This window comes from Scaptodrosophila lebanonensis, unplaced genomic scaffold (assembly GCF_003285725.1).
Source record: "Scaptodrosophila lebanonensis strain 11010-0011.00,11010-0021.00 unplaced genomic scaffold, SlebRS2 tig00000098-arrow-pilon, whole genome shotgun sequence".
Classification (NCBI taxonomy): Eukaryota; Metazoa; Arthropoda; class Insecta; order Diptera; family Drosophilidae; genus Scaptodrosophila; species Scaptodrosophila lebanonensis.
Window position 1 is genome coordinate 1,719,671 of NW_022060568.1, and position 21,435 is coordinate 1,741,105.

Here is a 21,435-nt window from a genome sequence, read left to right on the forward strand (position 1 = left end):
AAATAAACAGATATTAGGCTTCTTCAGTTCTTCAAGGATTTGTTCCTTTGTTAAATGGAATCAACGACTTGTGCCGAGAGCCGACTATTTGAGGGGAATTTGCTCTGCAAAAATTTAGTTATAAAATTACGATTATATTTACGATTTATATTTGATTGTCGGCAACAAATATTCGTCAGGAATGGCGTTTTTCTTGGAGCAACTATTTGATTTTCGGAAACAGGAAGGTGTCTCAGAAAGCCACATCTGGCGAATACAATGGCTGGGTTTGGTCAAAGATTTCGCTAAAAATCATGCTGGAATGTATCGTCGCATTATCGTGATGATTAATCCACTGAAAAAATTACCTCATTTGCCTCACGACGATTTATTGACAGAATATACTTTACTAGTCCCATATTTTTCTTATTAAACGAGATGGATACACGAAGAGAAGTTTCCTACAACCCTTACTAAAGTCTTGATGCCACTCATCTCCCGATAGAATAAAATATTTCTGCAATACTTTCCATAAATCCGTACGAACTGCGGGTTTCATTAAAAATTTAACTAGCTAGCAAACTGCTTGTACAATTTTGTGTCCATTGTAAAAATTGTCTACCAACTTATATAAGTAACACTTCTGTATTAAATGATTTGTAGATGCTGGTCACGATTCAAAGCGTTTTAGATTAACAGCGTTATTCCACCAATAAAAATCAAATAAGTCTGTTAACAACTATAGTATGTGTTCTTTGATCATTTTTGAAACACTTGAGGCTAATTATGCCAATGGGTAACTGTTATAGATCGTGTCTAAAAAATGTAATAAGTATGCTCTAATTAAGCACAGAAAGCTAAAAATATATTCATACTTGTATGTATTTGCTATTTATGGGACCGACACGACTCAACAGTGCATTCAACCTAACCGCTTAAGAGACAACCGGCAAATGAATAATAATAGACAGGCACACATCCATACATATACAAGTATGTACATACATGCATACATACATACTTATACATATAAACAAAATGAAAATAAAGACCAAAGCCTTAGCTAAAGCTTAAGATGAGCAAAGCGGGGGCACAAATGCTCGAACAAACACACAAAGATGAATAAAATGAATAAACGGCCACAATACACGAACTGTGCACATAACAATAATAATAATAGCAATAATAATAGTGGATTGTCATGATCAGTCTAATTTCGCGCTAGTGTTGGCGTCAACCGCGTACTCGTAATCGTATGTGTATGAAAAATACAAATTTCGGTTAATTTGCAAATCGTCCAACAGCCTTTCACTTTTTTCTGCCGTCGCATTGCTGTCGCATCGCAAAATGGAGAGGCAAAAAATGCAGGCAGACAAACGCACACACACACACACACACACATGGATACATATACGAAAAATATACATAATTAAAAAGGTGTTATTATATTTTCACGCCTCGGCAGTGCGGCAGCAGTGGAAAAATCAACACGCTAACCGGGAATCGGCTCGCAGAGCAGCGCTCACAAAAAACGTCAACGACTTGGAGCGACCAAGCGACCAAGCGGGCAACCGTTTGACCGTTCGTCCGTTCGACCGTCCGACCGACCGACGAATTATTTGCAGAATCATCAAATTAAAGGTTTGATGTTGATTTCAACAACCTCCGCAAAGTGAGCGCGGGCGGGCGGCCATAAAGGGGCACTCGCCTCAACATCAGATCCCGGTCAGCTATGAAACTGGAAAGTCATGCGCTGCACCGCAAGCGGCACTGCTGCGCTGCTGCTTCTGCTGCTGCTGCAGTGGCAGCTGACTGCACCACCGCGCACAGTGGCTTAAATAGTACTTATCCAATTCGAAAAACTTGCAACAGTACAAACATCATTCTCCCAGTATTCAAAGCACACGTCCACTAATTTTCGCTTTAATTTGAAAAACGTAGCAAGAGCTTTAAAAAAAACCTCGCGAGACTCCTAGCAGTGATACCCACTATCCTGAGCGGCTCCAAAACAGTAAGTGATACAAAAGCAGTGTTGATAAATGCTTTTTGAATGGGTCTAACTTCAAATCGTCACAAACATTGGTGATCATGTCGAATGTAATAGCCATCGAAAACTTTGAGATCTCCGTACCCCGAACAACTTCGACCATAGTAGGAATACAGAGAAGAAGAAGAAAAAGTATGTACATAGCTTACAAATATTGGACATTATCGACGAAAGCCTGTAAAAGCCTGGTGAGGTGGAGAAAAATAAAGAAAATGGAATAAACTCGCGTGTTCCCTAGGGATAGGTTTGGTTATTTGCTCAGCATTTTTTTTTTTCATTTTAAGTTTGAAAGGATAGTAGTTTGCGTTTTAATTTCGCAAAATCAATTGCGATAGTAAAATTAGCGGTATACCTGCTTATAAAAAAGGTGTATTCTAATGAATTAGATAAAAATACAGTATGAGATATCTCATAAAAAATCGATTAAGACGTTTAAGACGTTTAAGAAAGGTCCACTTTTTCCACACCGTCTTACATGATTATGGGTAGTTGATTATTACGATAACGATTACGACAAAAAATTGACAAGAATGCAAATATGCTTAAATTTATAAGCAACAATACTTCTTCAGATTCTCGTATGCGCTTTTTATATTTATGTAAATGCCATTTCTGGTAAATATATTTCTTTGGTGCTGATCAGTTTTAAATTATATTATATTACAATTATACAATTATTCGAATACTTGTATTAAAGTCAATTCCTATCCTATTCAATCGTAAAAATAGAAATCACTTTTCATATTTTTAGATTGAATTTAGTCCTATTTGAGTAGCACTAGCGGCTTAAATATGTTTTCAGTTTATTATAATAATCAGATATTATAATAAATAAATTATTGTAGTAAAATTTAATTCAAAGCCAGCAACTCATCTTTTATATTTTATTTGCCTGATTTTATATCCAAAGTTTCTGCGTCAACTCCAAGGTCAGTCATGCCTTTTTTGTTATCGATAAACATCGATCTTATATTTTGTACCAAATAAATTTTTGTAGTAATATTTTGATCGAAGCCAACAACTTATCTTTCATATTTTATTTGGGAAATAAAAATCCTAAGTTTCTGCGTAAATTCCAAGGCCAGTCATGCCTTTTTGTTATCGATAAGCCCAAAATGAACCACTGTCATCGCCGTCATCGCTTTCAACACTTGAACGGCGAATGCCACTTTGGCTGCTGATGCGGACCGGGAACGCCGAACAGACACCGACGCGTTCACGATGAACAGTGCAGGGCTGCGAGTGTCTGTATAATTTTCGTTCGTTTTCTCGAATTGGCTGTCATAAGTTTTGAGTAGAAAATTGGTGTGCAACAAACAACAACAACAACAACAGCTATGTTGACTGAGCTGGCAAAGCAGTGCAACTGTTGTTGTTTTCAAGTGTAGCACAAAAAAAGGATTTCTTGATTGCGATAATGAGTTATACTTAATTTTCAAGCCAGCACCAAATTAAACTGGAACCAGCGAACAATTCAGGGACCACTTGACACAGCCCAAGGGTCAGGATTGGGGTACACAGAAGATACCTTTGACTGTGACCAAGATAACAAAAAATAGACAATGAATAGACAAACAACAAATCAACCAGGAATCAATTTAAAATGAACGCCAAACTACCTTCATAAAATCTCCCTAGAAGCTGCTTAGGGAACACCAAAGAAACTACGAATTCGTATATGTATTGTGGATTGAAATTCGGTGGCAGTAGTTGAAAAGTTGATTCTTCAAAAAAACAAAAGTTGTTGTCTTATAATTTTGAATCTTATTTGTAAGGCCCGATTTTAATTATGATGGGGGGAAACAAATAATGAACCAACACGCTTATGTTGAAATACATTTTTGAATTTTTTTCTACATAAAGACATATATAAAGACTCGACTCTTTCGAACAGTTCTTTAAAATGCTTACAACAAGCAACATGGTCGCGTTGCGGCCAAAGCCTTTTAGACACGCCTAAAAGCAGGCTACACAAACGGATGTATGCCATGCGTCTTCCTGTTCATGTGGCAACTTTTTATGTTACACATGTAGAGTAGTTGCTTTTGTTGTTGGCTGATTGTTAACCATTTGTTGGAAAAACAAAGAAAGAAAAACATGCACGTGAACTGAAGAAAAATTAAGCATTTTTATTGTTTGTCCAAAAGGGTTGCAATGTTTCGGCCACTTTGCATGAACAAGCCGTGCCCAGCGACCTCCATCCGTTGTCCTGCGTCCTGCTTCCTGTCATGTAAAATTAGGTGCGCCCGTTATGTAATTACGACCCAATACGTAGTGCTCTACTCTCGCTTTGATTGATGGTCGAGCGCATTTTCTCTGCTTGTGATTGATTGGTTTGTCTGTCTATGTGTCTGTCTCTCTGTCTGACTGAATGGTTTTAACAATTTTCTCCCTTTCATCTGTGTTGCGCGATATCCGTTCCTCTTCCAGTTGGCAAACTAATCTACACTTTCCACTTTCATCTGCGAGCCACGAGCCACGAGCTGCGCGAACTTTGAGCATATTTTTCAATTATGGCTAAGCTGCATCGAAACCACAGCCATACAATTGACATTATAAATCGCATTTCACGCTAATTTGCAACAACAAGTGCTGTCTATTGCCGGTTCCATGCCCAAGCCCATTCCCATTTAAAAGGAGCTGCTGCTGCTGCTGCTGCTGTGGTCGCTTCGTTTGGCTTTCGAAACTGCTGATTAGTGAAAGCAACTCTCGAGCCACAAAGCAGTCCCCCATCCTTACGAGTTCGAGTATGTACAAACGCTTCAAATTTAAAGCAGAAATATTTTACAATTTGCTGAAAATTTCGCTTTTAAGCATTTGCTGTGCGCCCAGCGTCCCATGGGATTGAGCAGTACTCGTTCATTCATTCATTCATTCCGTCCTTCGTTCAGTCATTCCGTCATCCAGTGAACTAAATAAGTGGTTACTGGAAGGAGGGCGTTTGGCAAACAAAACACTCGACAACAAGGCGCAAAAAGATTTGGAGAAAATTAATTTTATAGATTAGAAATGTTGCCATTGTCGGCATTTGTTGTTGTTGTTATTGTTGTTGCTGTTGTTGTTGTTGCTGCTGTGTGGGCGTGGCAACATGCAGTGATTGCGGGTGTTGCAAACGATTGTAAGCTCCTTGAACCGCTATTCTAAGCCTACGCCTGACGCAATGAGCCTTCTCAGACAAACACCCATCCCCTTTTCTCACTCTAAGTACAAGTATATACATATGTACATACTTGTATGTACGCATGTATGTATGTACTCGTATATAGATGTTTCCCCGCCCCTTCCTCTCGTACACTTGCTGGCTTTATCAACATAATTGAAGAATTGTCAGCGAATTATGTTTAATAATAGGCACAGCATGTGGGGCCTGGGCACGAGGCCAGCACAGATGAAAATACATTTAAGTTAACCTCAAAGTTGTGCACTTTTTCGAATTGTTGCAATATTGGCGCATAGGCAGTGGTGGAGTGGTGGAGACGGCCAGTCGAAGCGGCCAGACGGGGGCTCTAAGGGCTGGCGGCAAGTACGAGTGTAGCGAGTTTTTTGGCGACGCCACGCGGCGCTCTTTACTGCATGTGTTTGACACTTAAATTGGTTTGTCGCGACGCGTGCAAAGACACAAATTCGACAAACAACCACACACCCAACATTTATGTGAAGAAACACAAAATTTACATACTCTTTACGATCAGTAGAGTATAATTTCACTGATTGAAGAAATCGGCCAGTTGGTAGAGACTCTTCAAAAACTGTTAACTACTATTGTCTTTAACTATAACTATATCTATAACTATATCTATAACTATATCTTTAACTACATCTATAACTATACCTATAACTATATCTATGACTATATCTATAACTATATCTATAACTATATCTTTAACTACATCTATAACTATATCTATAACTATATCTATAACTATTTCTATAATTATATCTATGACTATATCTATAACTATATCTATGACTATATCTATAACTATATCTATAACTATATCTATAACTTTAACTATATCTATATCTATAACTATATTTATAACTATATCTATAACTATATCTAAATCTAATTACCACTGTTCGGTAAAAAAAACCATCGCCATATTTTTCCACAATCAAACGAGGCATCTGGAAATATATTTTTATAAAATAATCAGCAATGGATTCTAAATAAATTACAATTTATTTAACGTTAATTATATTTTGATATATTATAATTTGTAATAGCTATAACAAAAATTTTCAATCAAATCCAGTAACACGGTTGATGAATTTTTTTTAGTAACTGAAGCATCTTCTTTATTCAGAACATCGATGATCATCCGGTCTTCTTATTTGATCAACTAACTATTCCTGATTAGCGAAGTATATCATTTAAAAATACGTCCCTTTACAAATGCCGCTAACTTAATATCTCCTTCAAAGCAATACACATATGTACTTGCAATCTTGAAAACCTAGTTTGAAATAACTACTTAAGTCAGCTCATCAGGTTTTCGGAAATCTCTTCAAAAACTTAAGGGTATTGCGAGACCAGCACTCGACTATATGCCAATATTGCTAGCGCCTGGTAAGCCAACGTCATTATTGAGAGTATTTGGGGTTGCTGGCGGCAGAGGAGAGGGGGACGGAGGGCAGGGGCTTGTCGATAGTGGACCAAATGGGCACACGTACACGCAAATCAGACAATTTGTATCCAGCGGTGAATATAATTGAAAAATGATTGGTTTGCCAACAATGAAAATGATGACTACAGCAAAACCAGCAACAACACTGCCGCTGTTGTACTAACTGTTGACAAACTGACGGCCTGATGAAATGATGAACTAACTGATGCTGCTGCCCTTAATGCTGTCAACCACACGCACCTGTGCTCCAACCAGCACCAAGAGGCTGCTTAATTTGCTTATCCAGTTCATTCAGTCAATGGGTCGGGAAAAGTTTGATAGGCATTCGAAATTTTGTGGTGCTACCCTTTTATTTACCCAAAAAATATGAAAAGTAGGATTGATGTGAAGATGGATGGAAAATAAACCAAAACAGGAAAATTAAGTTATGCTCCATTTTTACATATTTTTCAATTAACTTGGAGACGTCGAACATAGAACAATTAATAATATAAAGCAAATATTCGATTGATGACACAATAGATGAAGAGGATACACCCAATAAAAATTGTAGTACACCAAACAGGCAAGAAAATATCTTTCGAAACTTGGACTACATATCATGTTCTGAAATATACTTTTAACACACAGAGTTTATATTTCAATTGCTTCAACGCAGTAAATACATTCAGAAAGACTGAACCAACGCTGTTTCGACAGCATTAGAAGCTTCAGTATTCGTAGAAAAGAAATAATATTATAAGTAATTAATAATTAAAATCATACATTATTCAGGGCTATGTTTTCAAAAATTCAAAAAAACAGCTAATATAGAGTAATTTGTATTCTTTTCTAGAGTACACAAACCAAGTTGATGTTATTCGAATGAAGAAGGTCGTTTTTAAACACACTTTGGTACCCGTTTTCCCCCAAATGGCGATCAAGTTTTCCAAGCCCCTTCAGCTTTCTAGCTCGTACCGTTTAGGCTGTACGATCAGCAATCATAAGAATTACTCTTATTATAATTAATCAAATGGGCAAGGAATTACAAACGTATATTATTGTAAAGAATTCATAATTAAGATGAAATATAAGTTATTTATTTTAAATATTCTAAGCATACAACAAATTAAACTTCAAAGCTTTTGATATCAAGCTCAATATCATATCTTACAAATAAATATATAATAATAATAATGGTTACATTATTAAATAACTATTATTTAAGCTCAACAATTATTAATTTCTTTATTGGCATATAGTGTAAAGAGGCTGAGTCAACAAATTCAAGAACTGCTAAGCACTTTTGGAAAACTGAAGAAACACATGAAATGCTGAGATGTACATTAAACAGTGTTCAAATATTTGCAACAATCTGTAACTATCTCACCTCTTTATTTATTTCTAACATATGCCTACTGCATTTTAGTAATTTCCAACATTAAGTATAACGCTATCTTTTTACAGGATTGGAGGGAGTAGCTTTCCTGATTTTGCCTAGAGCTTTTCATAGAGACGAGCAATCCACTAATTGTCATTATTTGCGTACCTTTTAGCTGTTATGGTTGTTTTGCTTTCACTCTCTATCTCCCTCTCTTTCCCGCTCTGTCTGTGTGTCCCTCCCTCCCTGTTGTTTTCTATTTTGAGTAGTTATCATCAAATTGGCAAGTGCACGATGTGGCGGCTCAGGGCGGCCGCTCTAGACGCGTGTCCTCGCAGCAGGTTGCCAATGCTGTCCATTCCCGTGCCCCCCTTCCAGCCGTTCACTCCGCGCCCAGCGCCCAGTCGTGCTCTTTGTGTGAGAATTGTTGCAATTTGTTTGTTATGAATCACGCATCCGGATCCGGAGCCACACCCGCACCCGCACCCGTACCAGCAGTCTCGTTAAACAGTTTGCACCAAAACGAAAATACTTTGTAAAGGGGTTGCTGTTTTGGGAGACACACCCCACCCCCTTGCTCGGCTGTTTGTTTATGATTAACGCGCGCTAATTTCATTCATTTTGGACTTGGATTTGTCGCCCATTCGTTTGGTCGTTTGGTCGTTTGGTCGTCGTCCCAGTCTCGCGAGACCCTGCACACTTATGCTTATTGGATTTACGACTTACGGATTTATTAGGGGTTACTATCTAGTTGCATTTCACACGACTAGCGACCGCAAATATCCAGGCAACTGACTGGTGGCTGGTAGCTGGTGGCCGGTGAGCGACGTTCGCATCCATGGTGCGGAGTCGCGGCCCATTTGCCGCTGATTAGAGTTGACTTCCAAGTGTCAAAATACAAGCCACAAGCGCCGTTCGTTCCGAGCGCGCCCGATTATTTGATTATTATACTCGTATAGTCGCATGTGAAGCGAACGTATTGGCACTTGGCAGCCAGTGGTATTTTGGGCATTTCGTCCATTTCTGCGAGTGCACAAGCAGAAGGCGTCACGTCATGCCGCCATTCCCGAACTAATAATCTTATTAGAATGAATATAAGAATTTCCAATTTCAACACAAAGCGAGCCAGCCAAGCACGCCAGTCCCAGTCCCAGCCCCAGCCCCATTCACTGGGCATTGCAACGCGCACGCGAGTAGTGAAAGCGATTTAATGTTAATAAGGTCTAAACGCCAATAATGCCGAGTGCCTAGGCTAAATAGGAATTCCACAGAGGACGTGCAGCAATGCGAAAATCGAACGCAGTGGCGCAGCAGCTGACACAGATTATTAGATGAGTGAGCAGCGGCGAGCTTAGAACTTCCACTTGGTGGTGTTTGTGGCAGGGAAGGCTGGCGCTGCCCCAGTCCAGACATCCTTTCCTCCCCACAGCCCCCAAGCTAATGAATTCACGCAAATATAGAGACTCGAGTCCCATACTTGTATTGTAATAAAAAAAAAGCAGCAGACCATCTTTAATATTTTATACCAAAGACACATACTATATACGAGTTGCTCAGCACGATATTATTCTTTTTGTTCATTCATTCATTTATTCATCGACAAACAAGCTGTCTAGGCACAAAAAAGAGCACAAAACATGTGTAAAACTGTTTTTCCAAAGCCATAATTTATCAAAAAAAAAAAAAAAAAAAAACATTGTATCCGCGTATCTCCATTTGCAAGAAAGACTTTTCATATGTTTTCTATTTACATTTTTGTCTTTTTCATGAGAATAATCTAAACAGCTAACAAAAATGATCAGATTTTCAAACATTTTTGTGTTTTGTAAAATTAAAGAACAGTTTAAATTGTTTAATCAATTTACAGGTTTCTTTTTATATAATTTCATTAATATTGTATGCATAGAAAAATTTGAATTTCTGTTTTTAAAGAGAACTTTTATTTTCACATCAACAGAATATTACAGCAATTGCTTTAATTTTGTTTTATTTTGATCATAAAATGTATGTAGATTAATACCCCAACAGTAAATAGTGTTCTTTAGATTAAAGTTTGTATTAAAAAGTTATTGTTTTATTAAATACGTAAATTTCGATGTAAAAATTATTCCTAGCTATTGGTGAGGAACTGTAGAAACCCCAAAAATATCTAAATTAATATTAAAGAGAAATACATTAAATATCCCTAACGCAAGCACTTAGTGTGCAAAAAGATTAAAGCATTAAAGCAGAAATGTCTACTCTACTAAGTATTTAAAGGTATACAGACAGTCTTTTCTCTTTTCTACGTTTCCTGTCCTGTTGGCAGACAGAACTTTTTTATACCCTGCACCCAAAGGCTATAATAGTGGGTACCGGGTATTTAAGAGTTGAGCCCGCTTGACCCTAGCATATTCCTTTCTTGTCTATTACCTGTAAAATGAAACCTTAAACAGTTAACACACTTTAAACACATTAGTCGTGCAGTTACTTCTGATGAATTAGCATTATGTGGAGGGTTCAACATGTAATGTAAAAGTTGCATCATTTTCGACACCAATTATGAACGTCTGCTCACTAATTATTTAATAACAATTCCTTGCCAACTGAGCCCCGAGAAGCAGCACAGGTACGAGTAGCTAGCCCATTACTTAATGTAATGTTTACAACCAACTACTAAGTATTCCGTAATTCGTAATTGTTAATTGCCATTTCCATTTCCATTTGAGCATTTCCAAAGATTGCCTCAGTCGTCTGACATTGGCATTGTCTGATTGTCCGATTGTCTGTTTGTCTGATTGTCTGCCTGTCTGTTTGTCTGTTTGTCTGTGCCGCCCCTTGCATTTAGCCACCCCCTGGATGCGCTGAGTTGGCGCGCAAGTAATTAGAAAATCGGCAAACATTAATCATGTAGCATTTAAAATATCATTTAATTGTAATTAATAGTCAACTGCAATGGCAATTGCTCTGCCGCTCAATGTCAAGCAAAGGTCATTAATAAAACGTCTAGTACGTATGAGTATATTATTTTAATCGTGCTCGTTTAATCGCTTAAATAGTTTAGACGAGTGCCACACAAGTTTCTGAGTTTCAAAGTCAAGAATTTAGTTCCGTTTGAGCGTTTGATTGACAAACAGCCACCACAACAACAAAATGGAAGTAAAAACGCCGCTCAAAGCAATAACAATAACAGTACCTTGTATTTATATTTTTAATCGAAAAGACGCGATGAAAAGGCCGACAGGTTGTCAGTTTTTCCTGCCGCCATAAACAAAAGGGCCGCCCGATAAACTCATATGGAAATTGGAATTGCAATGAAAAGGGCGGATCAGGGGCAGAGGCAGAGGCGTTAAAAAACTGACGCGAATTGCTCGACATGAATGTCAATTGAATATTGCATATACATAAAGGCTCCATCAGAATGGGCCTGAGGATGAGGATGGGAATTGTGAGGGATGGCTTCGGATGGGATGCGATGGTTGCGATGCCGTTATGAAATTTCCACACGCTGCGAATGTTTTACAGACTGAGTGACTAACTGACGGACGGACGACGAACGGACGGACGGGCGGACGGATGGATGGACGGACTGCCAGCATGTCGAGTTGATGAAGTAAACCAATAAAGGCCGCATGCCGGAACCAGTTGAAAGCCAGACCAAATCCTCTCAAACACACACTCGCATTTGTGCAATGAAATGCGCTGCATATGTCACAGCCTGCACCTGAAAAGGACGAAGCTGCATACATCCTCGCATATATACTCGCAATGCATATGCAATTTGCGCAATTTTGCAGCACGAGTGCGCAAATATTTGCCTCACACACACACACACACACACACACACACACACACACACACATCTATTCATGTAGTCCTATACTATATACATATACAGATGTATATGGATATTGACGATGCAGCTGCCTATGGCATATTGACTTGTGCCTGAAATTGGCGACTGCTCGTTGCCAGGACCTGCCCATTTAAAAATCGTTGATTGGTTACCAATATTTTAATTATGCCGCATTCAATGTACACCTTTACTTGTATGCACATCCGGCAGGGAGGCATTAATCTGGTCTGCCAGTGCTCGGCCGCAACTGTTGTGATGTTTATAGACAACTTATGCTCAGTACTTGTCAGCTATTTACAACCCGGGAAAGGAGTAGCAGGCACACACGAGTAGCTCGACTGGTCATAGCCATAGCCCGAAATGAAACAGCATTTACATTAATTTGCAATCCACAGCTATTTGATTTGAATGAGGGAAGTGCAGTTATGCGATGTAAAACATATTAAGCAATGCATTGAAAATGGTTCTTTTGCGACCACATTGAAGATCCCAGATATTACATATAGTATGTGTAAATGAGTTTTCAATCTCTTAGAAGAACTCTTTGAAAATGTATTTCAAGATACCTGATATCTGATCATATCCTTATTATTCCTTAAGCCTAACTAAAGAGCTTAATACAACATACATATTCCGAAAATACACCCAATTTCTTTTTTAAAACTTTAATGAAAAATTTAACATTTAACACGATCACATTTTTTTAGGTTTTTTATTTATATATTTAAACGTAACGACGTACGTTCAGCATTGGTTTATGCATCGAGATGGGGGTCACCACATGTTTAAGTTCAATACTTAACACTCCTCCCTCTCTCTCTCTCTCTCTCTCTCTCTTGATATTGGCCATGCCTACAAATTTTAATGCTAATTTAACAAATGTTTCTAACAAAATTGAGAGCAAAGCGTCACTTATTATACAGAAAATTTAATCAAAAATTCACTTTTTGCACCAGACTAAAAACTAAGGTTAAAGGCAAAATTAAATGTGGAAATAAAAAACAAAAATAAACAATGAAAATGGGGTAAAAACATTGACTCCATTTTATGCTATGCCACCAAGCAATCTTCATGAGAGACTCGGCACGTAAATCTGCAATGCTTGCTTCAAGTCTAGTGCAATAAATAATGAAAATCAAACTGAAATATATATATGGAATATATGTTCCAAGTACAAGTAATCCACTTACTGACTAGCATAGAATAAATTACAATTAAAAATTACAATAATAATTCTACCATTTTTGGGTGAAATTGGGCCTTTAGTTTCCCCTTAAAATGTGGTCGCTAAATCGATGTACAGAGTGGCAACACATAAGTATAATTGTTCAGATACTTGGTATGGAAATTTCGTAATTATGTTTGCCCTATTTTGAGGAAGATTCTGTATTAGTTCGGTGGGGTGCCTTTAAAGTGAGTCGATGCGTACATATGCTCGCATTACTCGTAAATGCTGCCGCATAAAACAAACCCTTAAGTAATGGCTGTCGTAACATTTACCTCAATCTGGCAAAGATTATCGTTACCATCAGTCAGCTGCTAGCCAGTAAACTGTCGCAGCTTAATAAATGGAAAGCATTATAAGTAGATACGAGTACTCATACTGGGAGGCGGCTGATCAAGTGGACTCCAGTGGGCGTTGCAATTGTCAGTCGCTGCCTCGTAGCATCTCACTGAAGCGCAACCAAATTGTCTCGACTCGCCTGGCCTGGCCTGGCCTGGTCCGGTGCGGTCCGGTGAAGTCAACCACTTTCGGCAAGTGACGTTGCCCACATCGGGGGGAGGGTTGTCTGTAAAAACGCCCAAGTATAATAATAAATTTTCAATCAGCAAATTGATGTCGTGATTCCTGCCGCCGGTGGCGACGCATTCTGGCAAATCAAATGGTCAAGTAATCATTTAACAGCATCGTGTTGTTGTTACTTCGGTTGGTTTTTAACTCTACAAGTATATTCCTTCTTCAACTTCAATGATATAACATTTAATCAAGAACCAATCTGGCGATGCTGATTAGTAATAAATGGAATGACAGAGATACGTATACACATACATCATCATCAGGCGCATACATATAACGAAAGAAAAGTACACCTAATTCTGTTTTTACACGGTAGATTGGTTCCAGAAAAAAAAGTGTATATAAACCGTGTAGAAAAAGACGTTGACCATATGCAAAAAAAGGTGATTGGTTCCTTACCTCTAAAACCTATTAAAATCAGTGAAAAATAAGGATTTATGTTTGTTTTATACATAGGAATGGTTTCTAGCATTTTGTCGCCATATATAAAATTCAAAAATTCAAAGTTATCATCAAATTTAATAATTTTCCAACCTAGGACAGATCTTAAATAAAGAATAAAGATTAAAACAAAACAAATATCTATATTTTTGGTTTGAGTTCTTTCCAAACTATACCAAATGGATTTTATACTCCAAAATTGTTTATTTCAAAATTTAAAAAGTTCAACAAACATTTAACCAAAGGAGATTTTCCACAATTTCATGATTGTAAGCCATTTAAAAACAAAAAAGATGAACTTTTTGACTTAATGTAACATGTTAATGTACATGCGGCTTATTATTATTTTATCTTTTGCCTCCATTAACATTTCGTAAGCAAAACATTGCTTACATTGTTGGGCAATGTTTTTATGTAAGTTATTTAAAGATTATCCCTTTTCAAGAGTATCCCCAAATCAATTACTAAAGTTTTCTTATTAATTTTTTCAATTAACAATCTATGCCAGCAGAAAATATAACCAATAAGAAATGGTTTGATTTCTTACATTATCCCAATTGGTCATAGTTTGTTCTGCAAAATGTTAGCTGAAAAGGGCTATAGAGGTCCTAAATCTTTGAATACACTTATCGAATTTGAAACATTTTTTCAAATCTAATATCTTCAATTGTATTTAAGCCACTATCTCTGTATTCCAACATGTTGCCCTTTTTTTCGTTTGCCAATTCATTTAATTGCATCTCTTGGAGAAATGAATGGGGATTAAAAGTTTTAAGAATATTACCAAATAGTACGAAATCTAAGAAATAAGCTAGCCTATATATTATTATTATTATTATTATTATTAAGTTAGTTCTCAAATAAAATATATAACCATAAATGCGACATAATTGTAGACTTATGATTTATAAAAATATACAACATAGCACCATTATATAACATCAATAAATATTTTATTAGTTTAATTTAGCAACTAATTAAACTTTTGATTGAAGCCAAAAGAGTTTTTATTCATAAATTTTAATAATAAGTTATTTTTAATCTTACGGATTGCAAATTTCTCGAACTACCCTTCGAAGTGGAGAAATACACATGCGACGAGCACTTATCTACAAAAATGTATGAAATGCAAGGAAAAAGCTTTGAAAATTCAATATTTGATTAACCAGTTCTGTTCGAGGGGACAGAGCTCCGGTCCCTGGACAGATATGTGTAAATGGTGGCACCTAGACCGCAGAATACACACAGAAAGTCACAAACACCGACACTGGCAAAGCACCGAATTTCCGTTTGGAAATTTATGGCATTTCCTATTTTGATTTCCGCACTCAAAATGGGCAGACAGGCTGCCTGAATGGCTGGCTGGCTGGATGGATGGATGGTTGGTTGGTTGGTTGGCTGTAAGGCAGATCGGCTCTTTGGCTCGTCGACTGGTTGACTGGTTGACTGGTTGCCTGGCTGGGACGGGCCGTTGTCAGGCCCATGGTATCATAATGACGATTGAATATTAGGGGCAACGGAAGGCATGCACGGATGGATGGAAGCGACAGCAGCTCGACCCGAGCCCTGGTCCGTGCGAAATTGCAAAATGATATAATTCAATGAGAGTTGATTAAATTATCAATGCTGCTTCGGCTGCTGCTGCTGCTGCTGCTGTCGCCATGCTAGGAGCAGCGGCGGTCCTACATTCGGATGATGTTGTTGTTGTTGCTGTTGTTGCTGCTGTCGCTTGTTGGCTGTTCGCTGTTGCTTGTGTGTCTTGTTAATGAAATTTTCCGCTCCTTTAGCAGCCGCCCCCCATTTGTGTGTATTGTTTACATGCCTCTGCCAATGTGTGTGTGTGTGTGTGTGTGTGTGTGCATGTGTGTGTGTGTGTGTTGCTGTTGCTATTTATTATTGCAAATTGTAGCTGGCGTTGCTGTTGTTGGGTCTTTTGTCTGTTGTTGCAACTGATGATGATGACGTTGACGTTGCATGATGAAATAACAAACCGGATTAATTTGATTTTGAAGCCAAGCCGAGGCAGTTGAAAGCCGCTTTGTGAGCGCCCCCCCCGCACCAACGTCTTCGCAGCGACTTGGAGAGAATTGTGTTGTCCTCATTGCAGTTAATTTTGTCATGTTTGTAGGTGTTTATATATATGTATATATATATATGTGTGTGTGCCTATCAAATTAATTTAGCAGCGATCAAGTTGCTTGATGCCTTCATTTATGTTTTTCTATGTGGGAGGCAATTTCGGCGACACCTAAAACTAAATATCGATTAGAAATGCGGCAATCTTTTGCACAATCTTTGTTTTATTTCATCCATCAATTAACCATCAATAGCACTCTTTGACACACATTGTTTACTGACTCGATAGGTCTAAGCAATTGCAATTAGGCTGGCATAAGAATAAGCCAATCACATAAGAATAAACCAGAATCTTCGTAACGCATTCATTTTAGGAAGTGTCAATTAAGTTGTAATGGATGGGTTCGATGCATGATTCAAAAATCCTCGATAGTTTTGTGCGACACATCGACCTTGTGACAGATTTCTTAGCCGATTGGGCGTAGATCTCAAAATCATCGGAAAATAAATTTCAAACCAGATAGAATACAGCAGCAAAAAGATGAAGAATGGTTTAGTTTGTGGGCCTAGTGAATAATTTAAGCAGCTTTTAGAATTGTGTGGAAAGTATAGGCATATTAAAATTCTGTAGCGAGGGAAGGGGAAGGGCATCAATAAAATAAAACTAGTGCTGCCTGGGGCTTAGAAAAGTCTACTTACCAAGTTTGGCTTAAGTGGGCTCAGCCGTTTTCGTAAGCCAAGCGCCCATCCAGACAAACAAATTGATTGCCATCGTTACGCTTATTAATACACAATATTTAATTTATGACTTCACAACTTAATATTAGTAATTCCATTACAAGATATTGGATTGTATTGAAAAGTCGGCGACAAGCTAGAAAATAGACTGCTCCCTAAAGCTATGGTCGGACTGCCAAATTTTTCAAAGATCACAAGTATGTGAAGAAATTAATGTTTCTTCTCTTAAAACCAATTCGACTTATACGACCAAAATGAAGTTTTCTGCTTTGAACAACTTCTCTGGGAATTACTTTTAAAAATCAACTCTATACTATATACTGTATTCAACTTTAGGCGCGCGCTTCCCTATTGGGCATATATCATAGCACTTGCATTCCTCGTCGGCTGACTGGGCTGGACGCCAAGTAGTTGTAAATAAATTTGCTGGGCAGCAACGAGGCGTACTGAGTGGCTGCAGACAGCAGGCTGCCAATCTCTCTCTCTCCCTCTCTGTCTCTGTCCCTGCCTCGCTCTCATACGCTGTATACGCATGAGATTTATGGGCCAAGACGAAGGCGCTTTATGGCAGTTATCAGTTTGCCAATTCGTGGGCACCTGCCAAAATGAAATGGGAATGAATGGGAGATGAATAAAAATGGCTGTGGCAAGAAAGGCAGCCAAGCCGGTTTCTCTTCGCCTGCGCCCCCAAATGGCCCCTAAGTCTCCACTAAACGCTAGAGGAGCCCCACCCCCTCCGCAACTGTTCTTGCAGCCAACCAACCAACCACTTCACTTAACCCGCACGATTTGTTGCGATTTTCCCAATCTCTTGCACATGCCTGCTGTTTGACTATATTGCTGCCAGCACCGAAACCTACTCCCCCCAAGCCATCCATCCCTCGGGGTCCACCCTTTCTTTTCGTGACGAAGCACCAACTAAGTTATTTGCTGGCTTTGGCCCGTGCCAAAAAGAATTTCAAGAAAAATGTCGCCACAAGCTGCCTCCCCATAGACTCCACCCATCCAAGGCATCTATGTAGACATGCCTGGCCAGCGCTGCTTTTTTTTTTTGCTGCCTTTCTGCTGCCTGTTTTGCATATTTTGCTTTTTATTATAAATTTTCCTTTTGCAGCTTTCGCCACTGGCCGCCATAGCCACTTCACTCTTATGTCGTTGGCGTTTTTTCTTCTTCATCTCCTGTCCCTGACTCCTGCATCGTTGTCGTCGTCGTCGTCGCCGTCAACATCCTCGTCGATTTCACTTTAGTGGGCAATTTTTGCCGCCCTTCTTTGTCCGCTCCCCCTTTTCCATAGTACATGACTAATAGCAGAACTAAACGATTTGATGGACCAGAAAAATGATGACTTCTTTTTCGGTTCAGAGTGTCGGCGCAAAAGGACTGGGATGAGCATAAGGAGGGGGTGGCTACCAGCTCGGGCTCGAACTCGAACTCGGTTCTGTCTCTCGCTTTTGTGTGCGTGTGTGTGTCTATCTGCGAGGGTTGAAGTCAAAGTTAAATCCTTTTGCTTCCATGCCTTCCATATAGTGGTTTGACTTTGTCAGCCACTAGCCACTATGCATACAGAGTGGTTCCCCACCCACAACCACACGCACACCACCTCCCTCAACCGCTGGCTCTACCTCCTCTTTGGCTCGTTCATGTGCCAAATCCTTTTATTGTGACAGTTGTTGTTGTTGTTGTTGTTGTTGCCGCTGCTGCTTCGTTTTGTGATCAACATTTAATGTTTTCTTATTATTGTCAGGCTGTTCATTGTTGTTGCTGGTGTTGCATGAAAATCGGTTTAATGTTTTGGAAGATAATCTAATTTGGTCACTTATATGCGAATATGTATATTATTTGCTATTATGTGAGTGTGTGCGTGTGTGTGTGTGTGTGTGTGTGTGTGTGTCCATCTAAGCCCGTCTGTCAGCATTCAAGTGTGTGTGGGTGTGTGCTTACAACTCAATGGGGCATCACTAGACCCTGTATTAGCATTTAAAAAACATTTTATTTACATTTTTTCAATTTGAACTGCTTTTCATTAAATAATTTGCAATTTGCATTGGAACCTTCGGACCAGAGACACAGACTGGACGTCAATGGAGATGCTGGACCCTTGAGGTCCTTCTTTAACAGACTTAGTGCCACTCATTGCACTTTATTCCGTTTGGTTAAATAGACTTATGTGCCTTTTAAGATGTGTAGTTTCTTACAAAAAAAAAAAAAATAAATAAATAAATACACCGTTCTTCTTTTGTGCAATCCCCATAAACGAAAGCCTCTGACTTTACTTTTATAAACCAACAAATCAATTTAGAGGCACTCCACAGCAATTTTGTGTTAAAGATTAGCAGAATAACGAATACTCTACTACTCCCACTCAGACAACAACAAAGGGACTTGGATTTGTAAATTTTTGTTACCGCCGTCATTAGCTTGTCGCCTTTTTTCCAGCTCCACTTGGTGACCCGATAATAAAGCAATAGTTAATGCTACCATATCTTGATTCGATACCAAATAATTTTAATCACTGCTTCAGACCGGTAAGCTTTTGGAAGATGCTACAATACAGTGCCTACGAGTAGAACTGCTCTCCCTTATTTCTACCTGCCATGCAAATCTCTAGACACAGATGAATCAGTAATTACAAGTATAATGCTAGTGGAAGGTATTGAAATGAAATATACTATAATATTCAAATGTTATAGGCATGGGCTTGCTTCGATTTTGGTCCAATGTTCGTATCTTCATAAAATGTTTTCTTTAGCCATTCCTGCTTCAATCTAATTCAAGCATAGAATGTTTTGATTGCTCTCTGCTTCGTTTTTATTAAAGAACAATAACAGAAAGGCGAATAACAGGCAAATATTGCAGAAAAGCAACAAATCGTTGGTAGTAGTTTTATTTTTAAGAAAAACAATAACATATATGCATGTATTACGTATATACATAGGCCTTGGTGTTCACTATAATTCCCGTCAGCCACCGTCTTAAGATTCTTCTTGCAATCGGCAAGCTCTCGAACTGGCAAGAAATAGAGATTCCTGTTGCTCCTTGTTTTTAAACAAATTTACCGCATAACTGTTTCTAGAGAGATGCAACGATACAGATCTACAAGTATATAGACTGCTTGGAAAGACGCATAAGATGTAACATGTAGTACATATAGTATATTATTTCAAAAACTGTTTTACTTTTGTGATCGATATTTCGATTTGTTTTCGATGCTGCTGCCTAATGGATCTGTATAGATGCTGTCAGAAATATTTAAATCGCCACAACTATATACATACTTGTACATGTACATACATACGAGTATATTTTGCATTTATATTGTATTTGCAGGTGTGGTTCCAGAACCGACGCGCCAAATGGCGCAAAACCGAGAAGGTGTGGGGGGGCAGCACCATCATGGCAGAATACGGACTCTATGGCGCCATGGTGCGTCACTCGTTGCCGCTGCCGGACACTATTCTAAAATCGGCCAAGGACAACGATGCAGTGGCACCCTGGCTACTAGGTATGGAACAGAAATGTAAATGCAACAATCATATCGACAACTAAATGCCTAAACCTATACACACAAACATTCACATTCAATATGTAGTATACTTGTATTTATTTCTCCAATCCACACAATAATAGGCCAACTGCCGATTTAATTAAAAGCTCTGAGTGGTGCTAAGGCGCCAGCTTGCGGATTATAAAATGGCATACTTATATGCCAAGGGGCCGACTGACCTTAATTTTGTGAGCATATTTGGACGCCACTAGTCGTCATATGTTGCGTGAAATTTCCTCAATCCTACGGGCATATACTTGTACCAGAGACAGAGTTCTCATCAATTGCGGCGCGCGTTCGAAATGACTTTGCGGATTAGCAGGCAAGGCAGTTAACAAGTGCCTGGCAGATAGCTAGGGGGTGAGGATTGAGGGTAGCAAGGGTGGTTCTGACTTTCCGCATACTATTTATTTGTTAATAATCGCTTAATAAATGCAAAATGCACACGCGACCCCGGCCCCGGCCCTGGCCCTGGCCCTCTCTGGTCCGAAGGGGATGCACAAAGGGGTGGATGGGGTGTTTGATGAGCCGGCTGCTGCTTTATTTGGCATTCATCGTTTATCTATTTCCATTGTTCGGTTCCGCCGACACATCCACTACACATCCAAATGTCGGGCATGCCGCATGCTTGAACTGTTGACGATTTTCCGTTCATTCGGATTAGTCTGGTCCTTGTGCAGTAGTACGAGTAGTGCATTGCCAGTTCGTCCTTGCCCACCCCCCCTCCAGTTTATCGGGCACTTGTCTCTGGCCTAGAATGCAGCCACTGCTGCGTTTTAATTCTCTGGGTGTAACGCAAATTAATTTCCGAGTAGCCCATGACGTGCCCGGCAATTTTAAGTGGCTTAGCGACGGCTTAGTTGGCAGCGGAAGTGTGAGTAAGATTTCTAATTAAATATGTCAAATTAGTTGTGAGAACTTAGAGACACCGCGGCTTCTCATAGCTCCTACACTGCATACACTTTTATGCCCGTTTTTAGAATGCTTT

General features: G+C 38.9%; 1 protein-coding gene across 1 annotated transcript in view; it reads left to right on the forward strand.

Moving 5' to 3' along the window:
* Positions 1-21,435, forward strand: part of LOC115627962 (DNA N6-methyl adenine demethylase) — a 63,721-nt gene that overhangs the window by 39,350 nt on the left and 2,936 nt on the right. Inside the window, exon 5 of the mRNA XM_030523856.1 lies at positions 20,231-20,405. Within this exon, the coding sequence (XP_030379716.1) occupies positions 20,231-20,405 (175 nt within the window). The remainder of the gene's footprint in view (positions 1-20,230; positions 20,406-21,435) is intronic.